The 27,933-nt window shown below is 41.5% G+C and overlaps 1 protein-coding gene across 1 annotated transcript; it reads right to left on the reverse strand.

Annotated features, from left to right (window-relative positions):
* Positions 1–121: 121 nt before the first annotated feature.
* On the reverse strand, positions 122–27,625 carry jazf1b (JAZF zinc finger 1b). Its single transcript, XM_079626484.1, has 5 exons — positions 27,398–27,625; positions 14,672–14,744; positions 6,963–7,159; positions 5,925–6,094; positions 122–2,090 (listed from the first exon to the last, which is right to left on the reverse strand). Exons 1-5 carry the CDS (start codon positions 27,510–27,512, stop codon positions 1,914–1,916), a joined length of 732 nt encoding a protein of 243 aa, XP_079482610.1. The 5' UTR covers positions 27,513–27,625; the 3' UTR covers positions 122–1,913.
* Positions 27,626–27,933: the final 308 nt, after the last annotated feature.

Consider the following 27,933-nt stretch of genomic DNA (forward strand, 5'->3'; position numbering starts at 1 on the left):
CCTGAAACAACTGAATTATTATATTTTACTCCGTTACATATATTATTATATTTATAAACTTTTATACATAACTACACACTCACACATATATAAAGGGAATAAATGACAAAGAAAAGTCATTAAACAGATCAAAGGCCATTTTAATATTTAAAATGTAACCAGGTATACATTTACGAAGCAGCTTTTTTTTTTTTTTTTTGAATTTTGAATTTTGTTGCAGAAAATGTCACCAGTTCCAAAACAACCACTGGTGTCTGACTTCATTACATGTAGGAACATTGTTGTCCAGAAACTTAAGAAAATATAATTTAAATCACTCACATTGAGACAATACATTAAGTACACAATATATCAAATACTTCCCTCTATACTGGCAGTGTAATACTGTTACAATGTTGCATCTAAACCGACACTGCAATTCCAACAACATTAACGTCCATGCAGTGATGTCATAATGAGTGATTGGCAGGCCCTGATCTGGCTGTGACCTCTGGAGGGTCTGGCGACCAGTCCAAAAGCAAATCGAATCGAGTACATTTCCGATTCAACGTTTGAGAATCTTTGGGTTGGCTGTAACTATACATCTTCCCAATGAAAGGTCACACGGACGACGCCAGAGACGAGCCAGAATCAGGGTCGACAGACAATCTGAATCACTTGGCTACACATATACTGTACTGGAATGCTGTGGTGTACCACAATTCAAGGCAACCAGTTTCAATAATCTCACAACTAACAAGCACACTGGAGGTATAGCAAAAGAATGAATTCCCTTAGCTAGAAAGAAAAAGAAGAAAAACCTTAGAAGCAGAAACCTCCAAAGTGCCATATTAGTCCTTTGAATTTCGCAGCTGATTTGCAGACGACGTTCTGCAGCGTCAGACTTGTTGGCAATACAAAATGCCCTAAGCAGGTTGGCAACTGGTCACTACAAAGTGCTTTATGTTCTTCACCTAAAGATCACTGTGGAGTTCTAGAACGCTCCAGAACACTCCGGCCACAGCGGACCCGGGAAGCGTGTAACAGCGTACTCTAAAATACTATCGGAGAAGTCGGGCAGGATCATGGTTGTGAAATGCTGGTGATTTGTCACCTGAGAGTCATTTGGTGCTTTTCTGAGATTCACCGAAAAACTGCACATCCATAATCAATCCATCTCTGAAGTTCGGATGAAAATATACAAAAATCAAACTCAGGAAATAAAGTATAGAATCTAGATCTGACTATGAACGCTTATAGAATATAGTTATGTACACAATCTGTAGCCATGAATGTTGCTTATATAGGGCTAGATATCGTTACATTACAAACATTCAGACTTTTCAAGGCTTTCCTATCTTACGGTTTCTCACAAAGTCAAATCCTCGTCTTCCGTTCGGTGTGAGGCTGGTAATCTAGTCCCGATCATCTCCTTTCCAAACATATCATCAGTCTTTTCCAATAGCACCTTGCATAAAAATATAAGGAAACAAGGAAAATAAAAAGAATAATAGCGAATGTGCAAAAATACAAAACTGAAGATACAAAGAAGCAATAGAAATAATACAAAATGAACAAAAAATTAAAGCATGCAATTCAGAGTGTAGTGTTTCGAAGGATTGGTTGGATCAAATCCTCCTCATGGAGGTACGGAATGATACAGGGATTCAGGGAGTCTTCCTTGAGGAAGAGGAATATAAAAAGATTAAAGTTTCCTCCTCATGAGGAGTGGAATGAACCGGGAAAATGAGGCTTACTCTTAAAAAGAGTCAAATACAGACAAAAACGTCCTCCGGACAAATCTGTTTGGGATGTCCTCCAAATCTCTGCGGACGAGACGGGTGAGAGTTAATGGACAGCCACGGCTGCTGGTGCGGATGGATATGGAGACGTTGTGTGTGTGTGTGTGTGTGTGTGTGTGATGTTGGCACTCTTTACTGCTGCATCTTGCGGATGATGTCGGCAGAGACGGGCGGGTGGAAGTTGATGGTGTGGTGTCGAAGCCCCTGAGAGCTTTTGTAACTTTTACCACACCGGCACTTAAAGGGCTTGCGAACGCGGATCTGAGTGCGGTGGCCGTTCTTGGCGTGGTACTTGATACCATTCACATTCTGCAAGAGAGAAAAGCACAAAACAGACGATCATCTAGTATCCACAATAGATATTCACCATAATGCACTACAGGAAAAATGTAACAATTCACTGAAGTAATTCTTGATTGACCCACAAAACTTTATCTGAATATTTATTATAATAAATTAAGAAATTAAAGGGGTGGTATAATGCCCTTTTCATAAGATGTAAAATAAATATCTGATGTGTGTGTGAAGTTTTAGCTCAAAATATATCAAAATACCCACAGATATTTTTATATAGCATGTTACAATTGTTACTTTTTGAGGGTGAGCAAAAATGCACAGTTTTTGTGTCTGTCCCTTTAAATGCAAATGAGCTGCTGCTCCCGACACAGGGGGCGGAGCTTCAAGAGCTCTTGCCTTAGCAGCTCAATTACCTCACACAGACATGCACTGAAAACTTCAAAAACTTTTAGCCTTTTATGTTCAAAACCGGAGTCAGACAAAGATGGAGAGACTCAAGAAGAAGTGACAACATGTAGACAACATTTCTGAATGGTTAGTGGATGAATTTATGTAGCTTATGTTTCTTATCTTCTAGTCATTGATTAGCATATTCTGTCATGATAATCTATAAATCGTGTTCCCAGGGCGGTGGTTTATGTAAATGTTAGGGTTAGTAATGTCACTAACCCGGGAGGAATGCTGTGTTTGTTGCCTACCAGCTGTTTGTTGTAGTCCTTTTCTTTAAAAGCAAATATCTTCCTTTGCTTTGAACTTTGAGCGTTGTAACTTTGCAGATGTTGTTTATGCTCAAACAGCAACATTACACACTAACTAAAGTTAAAAAAGTGAAATCATAATCAACCACCCCTTTAATACTTCTAATAAATGTATCAAAAGTGATAGTAAAGACAATAATGTTACAAAGGATTTCTAATTCAAATAAATGCTATTTTTTAAACTTTCTATTAAAAAGGTATCAGTTTCCACAAAAATATTAAGTAGCACAACTGTTTTCAACATTGATAATAATAATAATACATATTTCCAGAGCACCAAATCAGCATATTAGAATGATTTCTGAAGGATCACGTGACACTGAAGAGAAGACTGAAAATATGGCTTTACCATCACAGGAAAAAATTACGTTAAAATATACTATAATTAGTGCTGTCAAATAGATTCAATCACATCTAACATAAAAGTTTGTAAATATATAAGTGTGTGTACATACCGGTATTATATATATACACAAGTACACAGACACACACATACACACATATACAAACTTTTATGTCAGATGCGATTAATCATTTTGACAGCACTAATTAAAATAGAAGGCAGCGGTTCTAAATTGTTAAAATATTACGCAATATTAATCTTTTTAACAGAAAAAATCTTACCAACGGCAAATTGTAGCGTATAAAAACATAATTGAACATTAGCGTAGGGTTTAGGCTAAGCTAGCAAGCTAATTGGTTAGCGGCAATGTAGGATTTCAAATCAGGAAGGGAAAAGAGTCTCCATCAGAAGTTGTTCCAGCCAATGGAATGGTTTAGAGGTCCAAGGCAAACTCAGATCCAGATAGCAAGCTGCAAATGAACAATTCTGTCAGTCCCTATCTGGAATTGAGGCAAACAAATGTTGTTTTACAATCCAGTTTTAAATTCTGTATTGATATTATAACATATACTCATCAATAATATGATGGCAAACAAAATGATCCGTGACTCAAAATGCCCTTTGATAATTCCAGACATATAAAACATCCAGTGTTGTGTTAAATCATGAGGAAAACCGTCAGCTGTTTGACAGAGGTGAAGACTGAACCCGAATAAAGCCACATCTGAACAGGCTGTCATCATCCATTTCCTCGGCCTCTTATTGAATGCAGCTCTCACAGGCTGTACATCATTTATCTCAGCAGCCGGTACCAGATGGCAGTGGAAAATCTCATAAAACACACAGGCCTCGCAGTGGACTGCATGTATGTCTTTAAAATGTATGTCAAGCTACCAGTCTTGTCCATATTACAGCTCTTAGTGTTAATAAACTCTTTGACGGCTAAACAATGAGAGGCCAGCATTCACTGTTTGATCACATTTGTGCCACTGGTGATTGGTATAGTTAATGGATACACACGTGTGCTGTAAACTTGCTTTTTAGAGAATGAAAACTAGGGCTGCACGATATGAGAAAAAGCTGCGATGTGCGATAACATTGTTTAATATTGCGATGACGATATGACTTGCGATAAATGTGATTGTTAACTATACTGTTCCCATGTCTTAGTGCTTTAATAGGTTCTTTGCGTGATAGGTCAAACGTTTATTACCTGCCTGGTTCAGAATACACTATTTTAGTGCGATTTTGGCACGATCCGTTTGACGTATGGGTGTCGTGGAGATTCGTAATAATGACAACGGGCGTCGGGACGCAAGATTCGATCGTTTCATCTCGTATAGTGTTTCATAGTGGGCGACAACCTACGTCGCGTCTGCAATGCTTCACGACAGAAAGACTATAGCATGTTTAATTCTTTAACGGTCCTCGACGACGGGTTGAATATGTGAGCGAGGCGATACGTGAGTGAGTGCAACAGTGAGTGTGTGTGTGCGCCAGTGAGTGTGTGTGTGCGCCAGTGAGCGTATGTGTGTGTGTGTGTGTGCGTGCGTGAGTGAGCGAGTGAGTGAGCGAGGGACAGTGAGTATGTGTGTTTGTGTGTCTGTGCGTGCGAGTGAATGTTTGCGAGTGAATGTGTGTGTGACGGCACGCAATGACTGGTCGGAAAGCAACGTGTTGTCTGACATGTTTCTTGTCCACGACAAGATTTTAGGAGTCAAAAACGTGTAAGTTAGTGCTAATCTGAACCAGGCATTATTCATCGTGTCAGGCTGTCTGTTGCGATGTGTTCATCGCGGGAGTTCATATCGCGATGACGATGAAAATTCGATGTATCGTTCAGCCCTAATGAAAACCTCAATAAACTGGTTTAAATAATGGTGGTAATACATTTATCTTCAGGTATATATATATATATATATATATATATATATATATATATATATATTCAAATAATTTATATTACAGGGCTGCTGAATGCTTGAATCTGATTGGTTGACGAACGCAGGTGTGCAATTATTTTCAGCGAGACACACAGCTAAAGCAGTTCCAGGCCGGTCTTGACCGCATTACAGTTCCATATCACTTCGCCAAATAAAAAAGATCCTTACAGCCTACAACAGCAAAAGGACCAAATAAATATAGTAAACGATAGGATAAAACGACAAATTATATCCATGTTTTTTGCCACATAATTACATTTTATTATGGACGGAAAGCACATCCTCTCTTTCTCCTACTCAAACGCACACACACATACAGTACGTTCACAGACACACACTCGCACAGAAACGTGTTGTCAGCGCTGCTCTGGCGATTTTAACAATAAAAATAGGTTTAGCAACTTAAAAGCTACAGTACATGACATTTCTCACTAGCAAGGTAATAACGGTGCTGTTCTTGAAGCAGATAAACTTACAGGTACACTATTAGTAGAGACGCTGATGCCAAACACTGTTGAGACACGCACAGACTGAGGTAAAACACTTAATCTCTCGCTCTCTTTAATAACTGCATTAATAACGACATTAGTCTGCTATCAGTGGCTCAAACCTCTGTTACTGGCTCTAAAATGACGTTTTGGAATTAGCAATGGAGGCAAATGTCTTGAAATACATCATCTGAACAACAAGTAGTTTTGCCCTGCGTGTTTTTCCAAGTTATCAGGATTTCTCTCGTCTTGAGGATCATTCACAAATATACAGTGAGCAGACACTTGAACCTATTTATTTGAAGTCCCTTTACCTTGTATCTCTTTTTGCATCCAGGCACGGGACATGCGAAGGGTTTCTCATCACCGCCATTCATGCACATGGAACTGAGGATGGATTCAGAACTAATGGCACTTTCGGTGGTCCATGACTCGTCACTGTCGGACTCTTCGTATTCTGCTTCCTCCTCATCGTACTCGCTGCCTGAGAGCACATAGCAAGGTATCGTAATTAGTAATCGATCATGTAATGGAACAGTCAATGCTTCAAAACTCATCAGGCCACATATTTAACCACTACACCACCAGATCCAGAAAACAGCATTTCCCATCAGCCACCACAGCACAAATACGAAAGCTTTAAAGTCGGCATGAAACAGAAATGGTCTCATCTTCCCTATTGTGACGTATATCCGAGTAAAAAGGCTTCTACAAGAAAAAAAAAATGTATCCATCAGGAATTGATTGGATGATTGTGGTTTGCCATTGCTGTGTTCTCATGCGAGTGACAGGTTGTACCGCCCTCGTGCCAGTAAACATGTGATTTCATTTTTTAAGGCAAACTGGTACAGTAATCTGTCTCACAGTCCTCATCAGAATACTGTGCCCAGCCAGCAAAGCATTTGCATTTTATGAGAAAGAGTCTGGAAGGCATAAGAAGGTCTAAGAAGGTTAATGCAGAGTAATAGTATGATACCAGTAATTTGGAGACTATTCAGATTGTGTTCCAAACCCACACAAATAAACTGCCCAAAACATCTAATTGTGGGAGAGAGAGCACATGCTGCTCTAGAGAAGGCCATGGGAAACAGCAGCTATGAAAAAAACAACTGTGTGACTCAGATTGTGATTATTTTATTATCCGTTACAAGAGAGCATCAAACAAGCATGGCATGTTTAATGCAGTTATTACCCAAAATTCATCTTTCTAGGAAACACAACATAATAAGCATAAAACAAGCCGTTACAGATGATGTGTGTGTGTGTGTGTGTGTGTGTGTGTTTGTGTGTGTGTGTGTGTGTGTGTGTGTGAGCCAGAATAAACAGCATGAGCGTGTGTTTGATGGGACTACCTGTGGGGGTGCTGCTCCTGAATGAAGACGAGGGCGTGATGGGCGGGGTCACGGGTGGGGTGAGGTTACCGCTGTTGTGGCGGGGGGGCGTGGCTACGCTATTGCGTGAAAGGCTGCCGGTCAGTGAGAGTGACAGCTTTGGCTGAACTTTCTTCTTCAGGGATTCATGCTCCCGCCGTGCTGCGTCTGTCATAAACCTAGAGAGAGAAGTGAACTTTATTAGATGAAAAAAAAGGAATGTATTTAAAGGTGCACTGTGTAATTTTTAGCAGCATCTAGTGGTGAGGTTGCGAATTACAACCAACACAAGTTACAATGACCGACAGGAAACAATGTCGTCGTCTGAGACAGCAGAGATTAGCCAGTTAAGCAATGAGGTTTCTTTACAAAGATACATTAAGAAATTAGGTATTTATTGTTCTGTAAAACGATTTGTTATTGCAAATATTATTGTTACTTGTTCATCATTGTGTCAGTGTTTTATTCGCCGACTTTAGCTAGCTTCTTTGCACGAAGAACAGCATAGTGACGAAACGCGTTTGTCCGTTTAGTGCCACTGTAGAAACATGTCGGCGCATTAAGGTGTATGTAAGGTGATGTCGATAGAAATGGATCATTCTAAGGTAATAAAAAACATAACGGTTCATTTAGTAAGGTCTTTATACACCACTGAAAACATAGTTATGTATGATATTGCATTTATGCCAACAGATCCTCCTAAATATTACACAATATAGGCTACATTTAACCCAAATGGTTAACGTTAAAGTCACAGATTAATCCAGCCATACAAACTGTAGCACATTTGCCAACTTCTGTGTTCCCACACTTTTTGACCAATCAATTTCCATTACTTCTCTAGGCGTTTGTGAGTACTGGATAAAGATATTTTTAAATGATAAAGACAATTTATTAAGAGAAATATATATTATTTAAAATAATTTATATTCACTCACTACACAAAGTTGGATATTTCCAGCCCTGTATCTGTCCTCTCTAACTGAAAGAAAAATGCCTTGACAAGATACAGACACAATGAACACAATGTAACAAGGAAAATGAGTTGGCACAAGAATACATGGCTGTTAATGGAAAAAGCTTGGGGGGAGGGGGGATTAAGCACATTTGCACTTGTATTAAACATGCATCCGGTTTAACAAAACCAATGGAAAGTATTTTAACCAAATAAGACAATATTATATTAAAATTTGAAAGTATAAAAAAAACCCCTACTTTCAACTGCTTAAACAACAGGAACAATAGGAACTGTTAATCATTTAATTCAATTTTTTTTTTTTTTTTACATTAATAGGTTAATACATTACATTAATACATAAATTTGAATTTTTATCAATAAATAAATCTGCATAGGGGTGGAAAGATGGGCAATGGAGTTCTTTCTGGATTGTTTTTTTGTTTTTCTTTTTGTAAATGTTGATCAATGTACTCTACTGGAATGCTCTACACAGGAATAAATTACATTTGAATTATATTAAAATATGAAATATTTATTTTAACATATAATAATATTACTGTTTTTACTTGAGGTGTGACGATACACTTCACAAGACGATACACAATATTTTAACACAGTTCCCTTTCATAGGGAACTCGCACTGCGTCGTTGAAAACGACTCTTTGGGGGACGCTCCCTAAGCGTACGCCTCTGAAGTATGAGTGAAACTAATCCAATCCTGATTGGTGTTGCGTCGTGACGTAACATGTGACGGCATAACCGGATGCATAAAAGTGTCGCCGCCGCACACACACATTAGCTTTCGCTCTTCAGCAAGCGCTCTCTGTTTTTGTCTGTCTTATTTGGTGTTGTCTGTCTGATCCAGTCACTGTATTATGGCGAGTGAGCAATTCATTAGATGTGTGCACCCCTGCCCAAAATATATTACGAGTGGGGACACGCATCAGTTGTGTGTGAATTGTTTGGGAGTGTAAAGCCTGTTTTATGCTTCTGCGTCGAATCGACGGCGTACCCCCGCAGACCGTTCTGCGTCGACGCGAACCCCTCTCCGCCCCCTCCGCCGTAGCTCGACGTGCACCTCCAAAAAATTGTAACTACGCGTCGAGGCGACGCAGACCACAAGGGGTGTGATACCGTCCCCCTAGCGTTCTCGCGGTGAAATGCACCGCGATGCAACACAACCCGACGCAGAACCATAAAACGGCCACGACGCCGTAGGAGTGACGGTGTAGCTACGGCATGGAGTTGACGCAGAAGCATACAACAGGCTTAACACACGCACGGGCAGCTCTCGAGGGGGCTGTCTGTGATCTCTGTGAAACACTCCCTATCAGTACTGCGCTCGCGTTCGTTGAGGCGGCGCAGTGATTCAGATCGCGGGGTTCGCAAAGGGATCTTGCAGACGAGGATGAGACTGCTGCGGCACTTTCTCATTCTTCATCTGAAGGTTCTAAGGCTCTCGTTCATGGTGCAGAAGCCCGCGCTGCGGTTTCTTCTGCTTGTGACGAGACCTCGATGTTTGAACTATCTGCTTCCGAGGGAGTGGATGTGTTCAGCATCGAGGCGGCCGGAGGAGCGTGAGTTAAATTCACCAGCTCGCGTTCCCCGCGGTCCGGGTCCCGCGTCCGTTGAGGCGGCGCGTCGACTCAGATCGTGGGGTTCGCAATAGGATCTTGCAGATGAGAATGAGACTGCTGCGGCACTTTCTCTTTCCCTATTTGAAGGTTCTGTGGCTCCCTTTCATGGTGCAGAAGCCCGCGCTGCGGCTTCTTCTGCCCGTGATGAGAACATGATGTTTGAACTATACACTTCTGAGGGAGTGGGTGTGTTCAGCATCAAGGCGGGTGAGCGTGAGTTAAATTCACACAGCTCGCGCGCGGCGAATCAGATCGCGGGGTTCGCGATAGGATCTTGCAGATGAGAATGAGACTGCTGCGGCACTTTCTCATTCCCTATTTAAAGGTTCTGGGGCTCCCGTTCATGGTGCAGAAGCCCGCGCTGCGGCTTCTTCTGCCCGTGATGATGAGAACCTGATGTTTGAACTATCTGCTTCTGAGGGAGTGGGTGTGTTCAGCATCGAGGCAGATGAACGTGAATTAGACTGAATGTTCAGGCGGATGAACGTGAATTAGACTCGCCAGCTCACGTTGGCTCAACAACGCTCTCCGTTGTTCAGGTCTGCGACTCAGATCGTGGGGTTCGTAAATAAAATAAATAATAAAATATGAATTTTGCTGATAAGAGTGAGACTGCTGCGGCACTTTCTCATTCGAATGGTTCTAAGCCCGCGATGCGGCTTCTTCTGCCCATGACAAGCACCCGATGTTTAAAATAAAAAAATCTTCAACATCGAGGCTTAATAGCGTGTTGTGATCCGTGCTGTGGCCAGATGAAAAATCAACTGGCCACATGTTAGACAGGAAGCGCTTAATAAATAACTAAGAAAGGATATGAACACTTCCTGCAGCAACAATCACAACATCAGCGCCAGAGCTTACCATTTTTATTTATTTATTTATTTTTCCTGACTTGTATAATGAGTTATCTAAGTCATGGGATAAACCCCACTCCTTCCTCTAGAGCCCCTCCCTCGGGAGTTTGGCAACAGATAAATTTATATCGCTCTTGATCAGAAGGATGACCTGAGGGCCGTCCTTCAGGCAAGAGGGCTTCAGGAAAGAGGTTCTATCTGAAATAAAAATTAGACCCTTGGCAGAACCATCAACATTTTTGGCATATATTTTGCCTAGAGATGTTGGCTGTGTTCAGGGCTCTGAGGAGCTTCCTCCCAGACATCAATTTATCTGAACCGACAAGGGGGACTCAGATCGCGCCCTCTATCCAGACTGGCGCATCAGATTAATCTATGGTCCCAGGGGAAATTATTATCTATTAGAGCAATATATGTCCCGAAGGTTCAGAATCAGGGAGCAGACATCCTGTCGAGGCAGGGGCTGAGGCCCGGGGAATGGAGACTTCACCCAGATGTGGTGAAGTTGATATGGCAGAGGTTGGACCAATGGAAGTGGATCTGTTTGCGTCTCGAGAGACGTCCCACTGTCCACTTTGGTTCTCCCTCACTCATCCAGCCCTACTGGGGTTGGATGCCATGGTACAGGCCTGGCCGAGGCTTCGCCTGTACGCTTTTCCCCCGATCGCTCTGCTCCTGGGAGTCCTGGAGAGGGTCCGTCAAGAGGGCATCAGTCTTCTTCTGATAGCCCCGTTGTGGCCGGCCCGAGTATGGTTTTCAGACATAATTCCTCTGTGGAGGGATCTGTTGTCTCAGGCGGAGGGCACAATATTCCACCCTCGCCCGGAGCTGTGGAAATTGTGGGTCTGGCCCCTGAGGGGGTCCAGTACCTAGATGCCGGTCTATCAGCTGGGGTGGTCAAAACTATACTTAGCCCTATAGGGCTCCGTCTACTATGAGATTATATGGCCTCAAGTGGTAGGTTTTTCCACTTGGAGTAGAGAACATGAGTTAGATCCAGTTAACTGCCCAGTGGCTTCAGTTCTGGAGTTTCTTCAAGATCGTTTCTCTGCGGGTCTCTCCCCGTCCACACTTAAGGTGTACGTGGCTGCCAGTTCGGCGGTCCATGCACCACTGAGTGATGGGCCTTTGGGGAGGCACCAACGGGTCATACTATTTCTCCATGGTACATGGAGGATGAGACTGACAGTCAGGTCCAGGGTTCCTTCCTGGGACCTGGTGGTGGTTCTCGAAGGGCTATCCCTGGCTCCCTTCGAACCCCTCCAGTCGGCTTCGCCTAGGACCTCATGTTCAAGATAGCCTTTCTCTTAGCTATTTCTTAAAATTATTAAGAGAGTGGGAGATCTCCAAGCCCTGGCACTAACGCCAGCTTGCTTGGGGTTTTGCCCCCGGCAGAGTTAAGGCCATCCTGCACCCGAGACCCAGCTATGTGCCTTAAGTGCATTCTAACATGGCTAGGTCCATGGTCCTGCGAGCATTTCATCCTCCACCTCATGTGTCGGCAGAAGAAGAGAGGTTCCTTTGCTCTGCCAGTCAGGGTTCCGAGTATTTACCTTGAGGGGTCCTCTTCTTCGAGGAGGTCGGACCTACTGTTAGTGTGTTTTGGGTCACCTAATAAGGGGCTCCCGGCATCCAAACAAACCATAAGTAGGCCTACAAGGTGCGCAATTTGCCTTCACCTTTGGCCGTAAGGGCTCATTTTAACAGAGGCATGGCGTCCTCTAGGGCCCTCCGTTCGGTAGTGCCCCTGCAGGAGATCTGTGAGGCAGCCGGTTGGGCTACCCCGCACACTTTCATCAGGTTTTATTGTCTTCACCTCCTTAGTGCGTCTGGCGCACGAGTGCTCTCGTCCTAGCTTAAGTGCCTGAGATCAGCTTCACTCTAGGACAGGCTTTTTCGGTGCGTGGCCTAGTGGGTATTCGTTCCCCAAAGAGTCGTTTTCAACGACGCAGTGCGAGTTCCCTACGAAAGGGAACGTCTCGGGTTACGACTGTAACCCTTGTTCCCTGAGGAGGGAACGAGACACTGCGTTGTCTTGCCACGCCCCTTAACGCCTGGGAGCGGCTTGCTTCATCGCGAGGCTAATGTGTGTGTGCGCCGGCGACACTTTTATGCATCCAGTTATGCCGTCACATGTTACGTCACGACGCAACACCAATCAGGATTGGATTAGTTTCATTCATACTTCAGAGGCGTACGCTTAGGGAGCGTCCCCCAAAGAGTCGTTTTCAACGACGCAGTGTCTCGTTCCCTCCTCAGGGAACAAGGGTTACAGTCGTAACCCGAGACGTTTTTTAAGAAATCTTCAATGACAAATTATATGACAGGAAAAATTTGTCTTTTATTTGACAAAGTCACAAAAATGAAATTTTGAAATGTTTTAATTAATCTAGCCAGGCTGTCACTAATGATTATTTTGTTAATCGAGTAATCGGTTGTAATTAGATCCTTTTTTTGTGTGGCAATAAAAATAGACCTATGTGAACAATAGACTTTATAATGACTTAAAATACATATATAATAACAAGCAGGAAAAAACGATCAAAAGCAAATTATCGCTTTACCTGTAGCGAATATTTATTTAATTCAATCACGGCCTTTGTGATTTCACAATAGCACTATGCTATATTATGATTTTTAAGTGGTTTTAATATGCTGATACCACCAGAAAGCTTTTCACCTCGATGAGAAATATCGTCACGTTTTAATATCGCGAGATCTCGTCACACCCCTAGTTTTTACTGTATTTAAGATCAAATAAATGCAGCATTGGTTAGCATCAGAGCCTGCTTTCAAAAACATTGAAAAATCATACAAACACAAAACTTTTGAAAAGTAGTGTAAATGTATCAGGCGGGCGTCCTTGCTGTTAGACTGGAAGAGTCTGTTTCAAGTTAAAACTGGTCTTGGTTCAACTTTAATAAACATGTCTTAAGACATCTGCATTCTGTTCTATTCGATCAGTTGCATTCCATCCATCTGTGTCTGAATGCAAGAACATGCTCTGTGAGCAACACGAGTGATGTACTGTGTGTCCATGTACAAAAATGAAAGGTTTTCTCTCAGTTCCAAAATACTGGGACAACCTGCTACAGCTTTCTTCAATACAACTGAACCACCTGTCATATGTCTATGTTGTGCTTCAGCTGATTCAGAAAAATCCACCTCACAACACCTTGTTTGCTCCATTGTAAAACTGTCAGTAAATATATGTAATAAAGCATAAATGTTCACACAGATATTATTAAGGCTGGTGTGGAATTAACAGATTAGCAGTAGAAGCCATTTAAAGCAGTAATACAGGACAAAAGTGTCTCCATTACGCAAGAATTTCCACCAGCATTCAGCCTGTTAAAGCTGTTTTTAACACTGGAGCTCGGAGTATTCCTACACAAACCACATTCAACTGAGTCGAGTGGAACTGAGTGTATATGAAGAGATTTTTATAAACTGATAAACTTGCTTCATAAACTGACCTTAGAGGATGTAGAGGAGACTTGACCACACACGGCCATTTTCCAGAAAATACAGAATCCCATTAAGAAAAATGTTAGACTGCTCCCATATATGATGAAGAGAATCATCTTTGTTATTTGGTTGCTTAACAGTTTCAAGGTTGGAAACCCCAATGCAACATACATTACTGACCCAGGTCTATTAATCTTAGTCTATTAATATTAATCAAATTTTTTTCTATATGTAAAATGCACAGCCTGAGCCAACCAGTTTTTAGGTTTAGCCAACTGTAATATTTTAATGCATACCATTTCATACTATGTTTTATCTTTACGTTTGTATTTTGTTTATAAAACATGTTTCTGTTTTTCCAAAATAAATTTGATACATTGCGGACAATAAAGTACAGAAACTAATCAAAATAAAATTTGGCATGTGCCAAAAGACAATATTTATTTACTCAGAAATATTTGATAAAAGGAATTAGTGTAAAATTAGAGTAAAAATTGTGGAAAATGAAAATACTCTTTATTTATGAAATATGAAATAAAGATACACAACTTTTACATACATGTACACACACACACATATACACACACACACACACATATATATATATATATATATATATATACAGTCTATATATATATATAATGTATCTGTGTGCATAATGCATGTACATATGTGTAACTCTCTCTCTTAATTTTATATATATATATATATATATATATATATATATATACACATATATATATACTAATACTACCATATATAGGCCTACTGTACCTGTTAATGTAGCTGAGGGCGACGTATGTGGGCTGCTGCAGTTCCTGTTTCTCCAACACACGAGGATCTGTATCTAAACGAAACAGAGAGATAAATAATTCACTACTAGACTGACATGGATGAAAACAAACACACCACAAAAGAACAAACACGAGCACTTTGAGGCCTTTTGGTTTTCATTGTACCATGACAATATATGCTGAACAACATTCACAAAAAGCATATATATAAAACTCTTCGGGTGACAGCATTGTTTACCTGTTTGAATCTGTCACTCACCCCAGAGTCATGTTGTGGCATCGGAGTCAGTGAGTTTGTGGAAGCTTACGTGTCATTGCCAGAATGAAGCTATTACTCACTTTATTGTTAAAGTCATTGACTTTCAAACTCAATACTAGATTCTGCCACACAACATGTCCACAATCACTTGCAGATGGCAATTAACTCCATTAATCAAGTTTTTTTTCATTAACTCTGCTTAGCGGTGGAATAAATCAGCACTTCCCAGAGCGTCTGCATGAGAGAGAGACTGGACTGGGCTATGGAGAGCGTATCCAATAGCTGTTTGGTAAAACTTAAGACAGCCATTTGGTTAGTGTCACACCACACTCAACGAGCTCTCTGCCTGCCATTCCTCCCAGATGTGCTCATTTTCTGCACTCCAGGGCCACCCAGATCAACCTTCAAGTGGATCCAAATGCCCAAGTGGCAAAGATAGATTTTGTCTTGTTTTTAGTTATGAATATTAAAGAGTCGACTTCAAAAACGATGATATCCGTTTTGGGTCTGTTCTGTCAAAACGGCCTCTGATTATGTGGTCAATGCTCTCACGAAGCGTCCCTGCCTGATGCTCCACTGTGGACTACGCTGCCACCTTGTGGCGAATGTGTACATTTTAAAATTCTTTCTTTAAACAGTCCAGGTTAAGTTAGCACACTCGCTTGTCGTTATTTTAAGGTTCCATTCGAACACAACCCAGCAATAACGTCTCTAAACTGCGTTCCATTGCCTACTACAGCAAAAATCCGCTTAACGTCCCTTCTGTGGTCGGCGGTGCCCGCATACCAGCGGCTCTGCCAGGGTAATGTTTTTCAGATGCCTGTCTCTCAGGGCATTCTCCAACACTATTAACACAAGCACTGCCAAAACACGGTTTCATCTAATGAGCCTCCCCTGTGCACCCCCCGTGATGCGTCTCAATGCCTCTTTTTATGCTTCTGCTGTGAGTAAACACATTTCTTTCTGCCCCGTATAACCCGAACCATATTTGTCTCAGCTCTCCGAAACCACGCGGCACCCCGGCGTGTGAGACCTGCGATTCCGGCCAGCGTGGCATCACACACTCCGTGGCTCTGCCCTGCCACCTCATAATTACGCAGGCACAGACGCTGCCACGGTGCCACCTGGTTGTTATGCTACGATATTTTAAGTTTTAGAAAATTGGTGGGTAAAGGTTCGGTCCCACTCACAACAACACAAATGTTCGGCACGAATATTCGATCAGATTCTCCCATTCGATTTGTCTGTTCAGTTATGTGCCCTATTAATCTTCAAGACAACTTCCCTTCCCACTTGCAGAGACATCTCTAATGAGGGCGGGAAAACCTGTCACTCACATGACATCACTGCAACAGTAGTGCCCGCACACTTTTCCCATTCATTTTTCCATAGGGATTTTAAAACAGTCTTTCTTAAAAAGATAAAAGCCATGAACCATGTCAATCAGCTACAATGTGAATTATAACACTATGATTTTAAGCAAAACTATTTTTTTAATTCAGACAAAGACAAGAATCTTAAACGGCTTTAGTGAGGGAAATAACTCATGCTCAATAATGAAGCATTGCGAACAACAATTTAAGCCTAACTTAAAAATGTTGTAGCCAAATTGGCCAGTGAGTGAAAAAGTTAATTTCAAACCCTGTATTTTTATATATATATATATATAGCCTATTTTTATATATAGGCTATATATATATATATATATATATATATACAAACAAACACACACACTCAAAAGTATTTTGAGAGTGAAGAGAGATCAACTCAATTATGTCATTAGCAGTGCTTTATTGGAGTGGGCGGAGCTAAAGAGCTATTTAGACTTTCTGATTGGTTTAATTTTTCGTACAGCATCATGGGTAATGTATTTTTTCACCAGAAATTCCGCTGTTAAACATGATTATTAAAAAATGTATTATTGGTTTCGGTCGGCATCTGAACGCTGGAGTTCTTGAAGAGCAGGTAGGATGTAGGTGTGTCGTTTCGTCTCGGTTCATTGTTTAAAGCTTTCAGCTCGGCCCGCACCTCAGCTAAAGTGTTTCATTAGCATTGATTTAACTACTGTGAGAAAGACCCCACAGCTTTCTGCCATACACACACACACAAATTATTAGGCACCGCGCTGTTCCTATGCCAAGATAAAGGAGTTTTGTACGTGTCCATATGACCCGTGCAGGGAAAAAGCCCCAGAAGAGGAGAAACAAGAAGACCTGCATATAGTCACACACACATGGATCAATCCGCACACACACTCCGTAAATCACACATAGGATTGCCAAGGTTCCTCAGGGCCTTAAGTCACTAAGGGGCCCCAGAGCTGCTGCCTACCAGAACCCCATTACAGGGAGAGGTGGTCCACAAGTACACAAACAGGTGGTCTACCATGGTGGTCTCTCTCTCACACACACATACACATTATTTCACTAGAGCTCAAGACCAGGAACACTTTCAGAGGTTGATCAACAGAAAGTTTGGCCAATTAGGCTAACAATCATCTGCATCATCTGATAATCTCAAACAGTCTTTTATTTCCAAATTCAAAATCAACAGACAACCTTGTTCACAGATAAGCATTTGCTTACAATAGTGAATTTAAAGGGATAGTTCACCCAAAATTCTGTCATCATTTACTGATTTTACCCTCATGTCATTCCAAACCTGTATGACTTACTTTCTTCTGTGGAACAAGAAAGAAGACTTCTATTGTATCATATATGTTGTATTGACATAAAAAGGAGAGAGAGAGAAAAATTGTTCCCCGAAGAAAGAAAGTCAAACCGGTTTGGAACAGGGATGACATTTATGACAGCATCTTCATTTTTGGGTAAACTATCAATTTAATTGTAAACAAAATGGCTGAATATATAATATTATCAAATCAGCCATTGGTCACACTACTCTCTAGATATGTATACTGGCCATTAAAAACACATCTGTCAACTATTAAAAAAAAAGAAGGAAAAAAAGAAGCATATTACCAGCAATAAGATTATCTTTGTTTATGAGGTTTAAATGACAATCAGTGTGATTTATTGATAATAAACCGATAATTATTTTCATGTTCTGGATGATAACAGACAATATTAAAATTCTATATTACTTCGTCTAAACAATGAAAAATGACTAAATAAAAATCATATAAATAAAAATCATAATTTACAATAGTAAAATGAATTTTGATTTTGAGATTTGCTAAAAGTTACAACAATTTGATTAAATTAGTGTTTTTAAACAATAAACTTTAAGTGAGCATTTGGTGACAGCAAAATTAACCTAAATGTAAAAATAATAAGCATGCAGCACAATTAAATGTCCAACGCTGAACGAAACATTTAAAAATCCCCAATATCAGCAGAAATGATAAGGTACCAATACATCATGCATACGCAGTGTGCATGATTGAATTTATTTAGAGTAAAAACACATGTGAGATTGGCAGTATTTTCAGAAACTCTTGGCATTTATTGTGTAGTTGTGTGAATTCGTGTTGGTGTAATCTTGCACTGGCTGCACTTTTCGGGGCAGCTGGGGATCTAGGCTGTGTCTGAAATCGCCCCTATACCCTTAAATAGGGCACTATTTGAGGGAACAACCATTTATAGTGGTGTCCGAAAACCACAGTGGACGTTATTGAGTGCACTCATTCAATCCCACAATGCACCTCAATAACAAGTGTACAACAGATGTTCGCTCAATGGCTAGAGAATACCCATAATGCACTGTAAGTCACGCGCCGAATAAATTCCTGTGTCTGACCAGAAGATGATACCTACAGCTGAATCATCCATCTATCCATCCAACTGCTGCTCCAATGTGGCTACAGCGTAATATCATACAGATATAAATTCCTTTTTAATGTTTTATTAAATTGTAAAAGCATGGTTTATACATGCTAGTTTCCATGAAAGAGTTCAGGATAAATATTTTCATTTCTACTGGAGCTGCAAGTTTGGCAAGTTTTACTCAGAGTCCGAATTCACTCACTCACTCGTTTTTTTATTCACTCTTTCAAGTGAACTATATTGGTGGAGTAATGTGTGACTCTTTTTCCCCCACCCACAATCCTCTTTTTACTCTACCAGACACATTAGGCATCAAAAGCAGGAAACCATGTTGTCAATATTGTGAGTTTGAGTAGTTGAATCCTATGTGACTAAGATCGAATGATTATTACCTTCAAAAAAACGTGGAAAGATAAATCATGGTCGATTACAAAACCTCCAAGAACCAAGCTGCACTAGTAGTTGACGCCGTGTAACCTGTTGTCATTCAGAATCAGAAGATACATTATTTAGCTGCTTCTCTGTGCATGGGTGGTCTCGTACGTGTGAAGATCACAACACACACACACATCCAAAACACACAGACACACACGTTCTAAATCAGCGGCAACCCCCTGCCATGGTTAATCCAGGTAATATCAGCTCTTCCTGTCATTAGCTGGCCTGCGCTGGGTTTGGATGGAGGGGCTGGGAGGGAACAGGGGGTGTTGGTTTGAGGTAATTAGGTTCACCAGGTGCAGCTCTGGGAGCACCAGTCACCGCTGCTCAAATTTATTATTTCCGTTGAGATTTTTTTTTTCGTAGGCCATTTCAGGAGCCCTCAGTGTAGTGAACTCAGAGAGGTTCATTGTTCAGAGACCTGAGATCACTCCTGTAGAGCTGACATCTTGAAAGCAGAAGACCTTGGCAGGGTTACTAGTTAACCAAAACTGAAATCTTAAATCAAAATAAATAAGAGAATCTCATTGATAGGCTACTGAAAAGAAAAACACTGGACCTCTGTCCAACAGAGCTTTAAAAGCCAGATGTTTCAGAAACGGTGGCGTTTTTACAGTCATTAAGTCAGTGTATATTACAAAAAAGAGCTTCAGCATATGGTGCAAACTGTACTTTTTATGATAGTCTCCGATCAACAGGAGGATTTAAGCTAGCTAAACACTGTAGTCACAATTATTCTGAGCGCTGTTACCCTTTCAACTTCCTAAATCAACTCAACGTCATATTAACACTTTTAATGTGAACCCCTCAGAGGCCACGGGCTGCCAGTTTTAAATTCACAATTTTAAGAGCTGGAAGTCGAAAAAGAATCGCATAAATTGTCACATCCAGCGAGAGTCTCGAAGGGATCTTTTGAAGGACGCGCTGCTTACAGAACCCACACTCACAAGTACGAACAGTAAAAGGTTTAAGCACACCCCTTCTTCTCTTTCCCCGTATTTACATCGTTGCCTTCGTAACATATAACAATCAAACCCTAGAGAGCGTGGCAACCACAAACTAGAATTTGCTTGAAGACGGAGGAAAATTCGAAGGCGATAAAACATTACAACCTTAAAACTTCACAAGCTCATTTGCTGTAAGCAATGAGGCCTATCGGCAACATTTCTCCACCCGACCTCGCAAATCTCCATGCAGTTCTTCTAATAGCGTGCCATCGCCCCCTACTGGACGCAAGAGCACCTGTCAATGAACCCACCTCACCCGCTAGAATGTGAGCTTTGTTTAGCCGGGCGTTAATTAAAACAGAGAACGTTTTTAGCAGCAGGTCCCCAGATGAAAAGGAAGAGAGGCCAAAATCCACCATCCCACTTTGTAATTAGGCTTGCTCCAGGCCTATCGTGGGGCCATGCCAGATTTCACACCTCGCCAGGAGCAGGGCTGTGGGTGAGGGAGGGGTTTCATGGGACACTAATTGCCTCATTACTGCGCAATAAGTCACTTTAGCCACACTCTCCTTCAACTAACACCCCGGACACATGCGAGACGTGCGATCAGAGAGCAGAAGAGGCATTAAAACAAGCTCAGCTCAGGTCAGCTGCCTAGAGCTGATCGACCTCCATCTCATCCCATCAGAGAATGAGGCACCCCAGTGTGTTGACACATTTAGTTTAGATGTAAACATGATGGTCCTCAGGGCAATTTAACTTGGCACATAAATCCTTCAGTGAAAATAAGCCAAACAAAGGTATGCAGGGCTATCAGGTTTAAGAGTGCTGAGTGGAGCGGTAATGTTTTCTAGGTCACTTTATTTTGTTAGAGCGGTGCTCTTTTGTGTTGCAATTGTGGCAAATAGACCTCGATTTTGTGTCTTTGTAAAACAAGCCTGCGCTCAAACGTTCAGCCACATCAATACCACAGCAAACTCAAAAATGGAAATCAGCCACAGTGGAATTTAAAGATGCACACAGTAATATTTGCAACTTAAATTCAATAACTTTATCCCTTAAATCACCAAAATTACATATTTTAATGTTTTTTCCTTAAAAAAAAAATTCTTCATGCCTTAAAATAGCTTGAATGTAACTCTACTTTTTTAGGGTACGTTTACACGACAATGATATGCTTAAAACTGAGAAGTTTTCCTTCGAGTTCTCCGCATAGACGACACTATTGTCAAACGATCCCCATTCACACGGATACGCTGTAGTCTGCTGCCAGGCCATTAGATGGCGATGAAACACTATAGACCGATTGTAATACGCATGTGCATGACGTCATCGTTTTCAGAGATTCATGTTTTTGTTGTTTACACGGAGACCGGTTTCATAAACTTGCACTTTGAAACCCGTTTTCAAAAGTTTGCGTTTTCAGGCACATGAAACGGCGGTGTCGTGTAAATGAATGGCCAAAACGCATAATAAAGTTTTACGTTTTAAGTTGAAAATGGTGTCGTGTAAACAGCCCCATAGTATCCGCGGTTCTATGAATATGCAAATTAGCCCCGTCTCCACTCACTTCCACTCGATTTCAAACCAGGTTTTTTGTCTTTGGTTCACTGCAGTTTAAAGGAGAAAATACTCAATGCAATGGTGTCTTATTATGCTGACTTATAGATTTGTACATGGTTTGTCTTAAAGCATATTAAAAACACCACATAGACATATAAACATGATTTTCTTGATTTTCTTAAACTTGATTTTCATCACAGGGTGACTTTAAGAAACGTTTTACACATAAAGGAATGAACAACACTTTTGAGAAATGTCATTAGAATTAAGTTCACTCACATTAGGACACATTAGTTTTCTATAAAATCAGTTTTTTTTAGGCTGGTCGCCAAACTCATGGAAGCCACCATGCTGACATATCATGACCAACCATTTCTTGACTTTCTACAACTACTAATAATACCGATATCCATCCATCCATCCATCTTCTTCCGCTTATCCGGGGCCGGGTCGCGGGGGCAGCAGTCTAAGCAGAGATGCCCAGACTTCCCTCTCCCTAGCCACTTCCTCCAGCTCTTCCGGGGGGAGACCGAGGCGTTCCCAGGCCAGCCGGGAGACATAGTCTCTCCAGCGTGTCCTAGGTCTTCCCCGGGGTCTCCTCCCGGTGGGACGCGCCCGGAACACCTTCCCGGGAAGGCGTCCAGGAGGCATCCGGAACAGATGCCCGAGCCACCTCAGCTGACCCCTCTCGATGTGGAGGAGCAGCGGCTCTACTCTGAGCTCCTCCCGAGTGACCGAGCTTCTCACCCTATCTCTAAGGGATCGCCCAGCCACCCTGCGGAGAAAGCTCATTTCGGCCGCCTGTATCCGGGATCTTGTCCTTTCGGTCATGACCCAAAGCTCATGACCATAGGTGAGAGTAGGAACGTAGATTGACCGGTAAATCGAGAGCTTCGCCTTGCGGCTCAGCTCTTTCTTCACCACGACAGGCTGCACCTTAATACCGATATATGAAGTTAATATATTTTTTATTTTATATTAAGATTTCAGACATAAGCAAACCAAATGATATGACAATATACACAATATACTAGGCTACATACTAAACTACAGTGGAGCCAGAGTAACGCGTTTATGATCCAACAGAACATCCTCATTACAAAACAAACCACCTACACACAAAACAATTTTGAGATTAAATTCCAAAAATGTCGATGGAGAAAACAGGGACGAAAAGGAACTTAAAGTGAAAAAAGTGACATGTGAAGGCCAAGTATGGGTAACCCATACTCAGAATTCGTCCTCTGCCTTTAACCCATCCATGTTAATGCACACATTAGGAGCAGTGAACACACACACACAAAGCAAACCGTGGACACACACACCCATTTTTGCTGTGGCGCCCGGGGAGCGATTGGGGGTTAGATGCCTTGCTCAAGGGCAAGTCGTTTCTTGTCGGTATTGACAATCGAACCTTCAGGTTACCAGTCTGACTCTCAAACCATTAGGTCACGACGGCCCCCAACATAAACAAAGAACTTTGTTCTGAAGCAGCATCAGTTATTAAACTAATTTAATGCATCCAGGCCAATAGGTGTCAGTATAAAGTCCAAGACTGCTGACACTAGTATGACAAATAATACCCAGCTATAGGCTACTTACTGTGCACCTTTAACATGCTTTTGTTTTGACACATTTTTAAGTCAGACCTGCTCAATGATCTCTCCATGCATGTGCACATCCACATTGGTTGTAATCATAGGGACAAGACGACTATGTGTGGAGGTTGCTTAAATGTGCTTAACATAAGGTTAATTCTGCTAAAAAGCAAAGTATTAATGTTCATTTTACCACTGACATTGGGCCGTTCATTGATGCCTCTCATCTACTATGCATAGTAATGGCCCCAATGACTAGATGAAACCTTCAGTCACTGTTATTCCACTTCAGATCAATGTCGCATGACTGAACGTAGGTTGCGTGGACTTTAACATAGGTTGGGCCAAGTAGAGAAATTAAAAATATTACGTAGCAAGGTGAATATAAATAGTGCAATTTCACTGCGTCCCATGAACTGGGTCAACTGCAGATGATTTTAAGATGATATATGCAGGATTTAGTATGCAAAAAGTTCCCTGACTGTATCTCCTGTACAATCTTTATGACCTACTTGCACGTAAAATATCTAATTTTAAAAACAAGCCTGCATCTGGCACTTCAAACTACAGGAAGGCCTAGTTTAGAGCAGACATTAAAGACCATGTTAGGGATCATGCACCATTATTAAAATCTATATTTATAAAAATAAAGTCAAATGTATTAATGGACTGATAATGAAAAATGTAATTAATCTCTAGCATCTATAACTGATATTGGTATATTTTGCACCATTAGATCACATAATTCTGCAAATACATCCACCCAACTTTAAAGTCAGCATGAAACAGTCTTTTCATCTCTATTGTGACATATATCCAAGTGAAATGCCTTCTCGAACAAAAACAAATGTGGGGCAGGACTTGATTTTGACCACGGGGAAATGCGATTTCGAAAGAAATCATTCTTAATAAAACCGGCAATATTCCATAAAAAAAATAAGAATTGTCAATTATGATTTGACAAACTCTGTGAGCTAGCACACTAAACTTTCAAAGAGTGATGCACACACGACAAAAGTCATTCAACTGCTGAGTCTCTGAGCTGCAGAGTGTGTGTCGATGGCAGAAAGCACCTCAGGCTAAAACGGTTGACTGGTACAGACGGTACAGACCAGCTGAGCTAACAGGGAATGTCAGTCAGCAGGGAAGAAGAAATCACGCTTTGTGTCTAGAAATCAGGTTTCTCCTTACAAATCCACTCCATACAGGCTCCTGCCAGAGTCTACTGGACAGGTAGTTCAACGGTGTTAAATTACACCAGCAGAGTCCAGATCCAGCACCCTTGACTGAGACATTCATCAGCACTATAGAGACTAGATAACAACAAAAATGAAAGAGATATCAAGAAAGCATATTGATAATTACAGACAGGTATGTAATACCCCTTTTCAGCTGTGCTCAAAGCAAACCAGCATTCCATCTCATGCTATGCTTACATTTTTAGACGTCACTTAGAGGCCCTCAGTCGTTTCATGTTTGCTTTCGCTCTATTTCTGTGTATCTAACAGCCCAGAAAACCAGCGAGCACTGTTGATTTTGTGCAAAACCTTAAGAACCCATTTTATTTATCACACATTTACATGCACACATCTATACGGTTATTTCTGCATTAAAGCAAGCATTCAGCAAGGCAATACAGGCCATAAAAGGGCCTTGACCCTACACATCAGTTCTACTGGATAAGAGTTCTGCAGGCTGGGATTCAAAGGGATTCCTGACCCCAGTGCGACCCCTGAAGGACAACAAATCAGACCCTGATAGGCTCCGGAGCCACCTTATGAACGAGATCTGCACTTGCTGCATGAATAATCGTTAATTGCAATCTCGATTCAAACGCACCCACACAATCTTAAATGACAACGATTCAGCTGTGTCTATTAAACCTTTGGCAAAGTCACACTGGAACATTCAAATACTCTGAGCCAGAGAAAGCAGTTGTCATGTATAGGTGTGAAACAGCTTCACAAACAGTCTTTTCAACTACACAGTATCGTTACTGTCTTACAAACATTCATATTACCACAAAAGTACTGGGATAAAAGTTTAAAGTTTGGATATACAATGATGTCTTGTCTACAGAAGCAATCAACTGAGCAGATATCCTTTAGAAAGTAACTTATGCCGCTTTTCCACTGCATGGTACGGTACAGCACGCTTTGGCGCTTTTTCACTGCATGGTACGGTACGGCTCGGTATGGCTCACTTTGGGGCGCTTTTTCACTGCATGGTACGGTTTGCTTCGGGGCGCTTCAAATGGTACCACCTCTGTTGAGGTTCCAAGCGTACCGTACCGATACTAAAATGTGACGTGAAAACACTGCAGATCACTGATTGGTCAGACAGAATCGTCACTACTAGCAGCGTCATTGTATTTGCGACACGAGACACCAAACCCGCTAGATTTAAATAGCCAGTAACAGCCACCGCTGTAGCACCTGTCTATAAACTACTTGCTTAAAAAAATGAAATAAAAAAAAATCATAAAAAGAAATGGCTGAATCGTGGTCAGTGGGCGAAGTGCAGACGTTCCTCTCGTTGGTTGCCGAGGAGCGGATAAATTATAACGATCAGTCTATAATCCCACCCACTTTAAAGCGGTACTAACTGCAGTGGAAAAGCAAACCGAGCTAAAGCGAATCGAGCCGAGTCGTACCACACAGTGGAAAAGCAAAGCGAGCCGAACAGTGCCGCGTCGAACCGTACTGAGCCGTACCGAGCCGCACCATGCGCTTCAATGATTGTATCACATTGTTACACCAGTAGGTGGCGACAAGTGACAGTAAAAAAAAAATGTTTGTCTTTGAATCTTGCATTCAAGAGATTCGTTCAAAAACGCTGATTCATCTACATCCAGTGATGAAACAAGTGAAGTCTTACTGGGTAACGGTACGTTTACACGACAACGATATGCTTAAAACAAAGAAGTTTTTCTTTTGAGTTTTCCACATACAGACGCACATTGTCAAAACGATCAGCGAAAAAACGACTAAAAACGCTGTATTCTGCTGCCAGGCCATTAGATAGCGATTTGATGTACGGAGGCTGTTTTCAAAAACTTGCACTGTGAAACCCCTTTTCAAAAGATTGCGTTTTCAGGCACATAAAACGCCATTGTCGTGTGGAACGAATTGCCAAATCGCATACATTTTATTTTGTCGTGTAAACAGCCCCTAAGTCATTGAATCATTCATTCAACCCAATTCATTCTAATTAGTTAAACGTTTTTAAATATATTGCAGCAATTCATATTTTGTCCAACTTTATTTCTCATAATTATGAGATGTAAATTATATGAGATAGATTAGAATTTAAGATGTGACTTATTTTAACAGTAAAACCACAATTACCTTCAAATGTTTTACTCTAAGAAAATGTGTGATACTGGAATGTTGTTGAGACAACTGAGATCTTATAGCACTGAAATTTAAGCCATCATAGTGTTATATTTCATACAGGACATTGTAATACACCATTAATACACACAACATAATACATATCCTACTAATCGGTGTATGATTCAATAATTTAACACCTACTCGCATAGTCATTGATGCTGATATGGCACTGCTTTCTATTGTGTGCATGTTATAGCCTATTAATGCATTTGTATGTCCATCATGATCACTGCACATCATTATCATGACGCATAAGGATCATGACCATACACCCGTTACATTTAGCATATCAAGGAAGCTCTGATGGTGCATTAGTAACATGTATTTAATCACTTGTGGGGGACTTTAATCCGTATGATCCATGCGTTTAGTGTAAGCTGCTCTGAGCGGGTGAGATGGATACATCTCAGCAGCAGCTCCGTGTGTGGGGGCCTTGCGCAGAAAATAACATTCACATTGCAATACCACCGCTTGTGTTTACACGTTCAGACCATGTCACTTTGAAGGGGCTTAACGAACACCGAATGAGTTCAGAACTGGTGCTATCGATACCTATAAGCGTCACGAAATCGAGCAAAACACCGTGAAGTCTTATCGCTTCACCACACCTAGCAACAGCGCCGCTGCGACGCAGGAAGTGAGTGTGATTGTGGTGCGCGCGAGCCGGCCATTGCTGCGCGCGCTGCAGCGGCACAGATTCTGTTTCCGCGAGCGCACTTACCGATGTGATTATCCTCGATGTGCACGATGAGCTCGGCCAGCGACTCGAAGTGCAGTCCGCAGCCTCCGAACTGGCAAATGTTGGAGAAGAAGGAGGCGGCGGCGATGCCTGTCATGGTCTTTGCTACATTGAAGAGCAGCAGCACGGTGCGAGCGGAAAGGAGATCGCACGCACTCGCACGCACGCACCGTCAGGCAGGCACAGGCAGACAACAGCAGCAGCAGCAGCTGGAGCAACGCAGGATGAGAGCGCGCGACGCAGCAGGAGAGGGAGAGGAGGGCCCACTGACACACGTCATACCTGTTGATATGAAATACTGCACACTAGTTCTGCTTCATAAATCTGTGCTTGGAGACTTCAGAATTTGTAAAAACATCAAATAGGCCTAATATAAATAAATATATAGCCATGGCTTTGGTCAACTTTCCAGAGGTATAAGGTATGATATTGTGTGTGAAATGTGCTTCCCTGTCACATCTGATTTACAACAAAATACATACATAGATGGATGCATAGCTTCATACAAATACCTACCT

The sequence above is a fragment of the Phoxinus phoxinus genome, assembly GCF_949152265.1.
Source record: "Phoxinus phoxinus genome assembly, chromosome: 10".
NCBI lineage: Eukaryota > Metazoa > Chordata > Actinopteri > Cypriniformes > Leuciscidae > Phoxinus > Phoxinus phoxinus.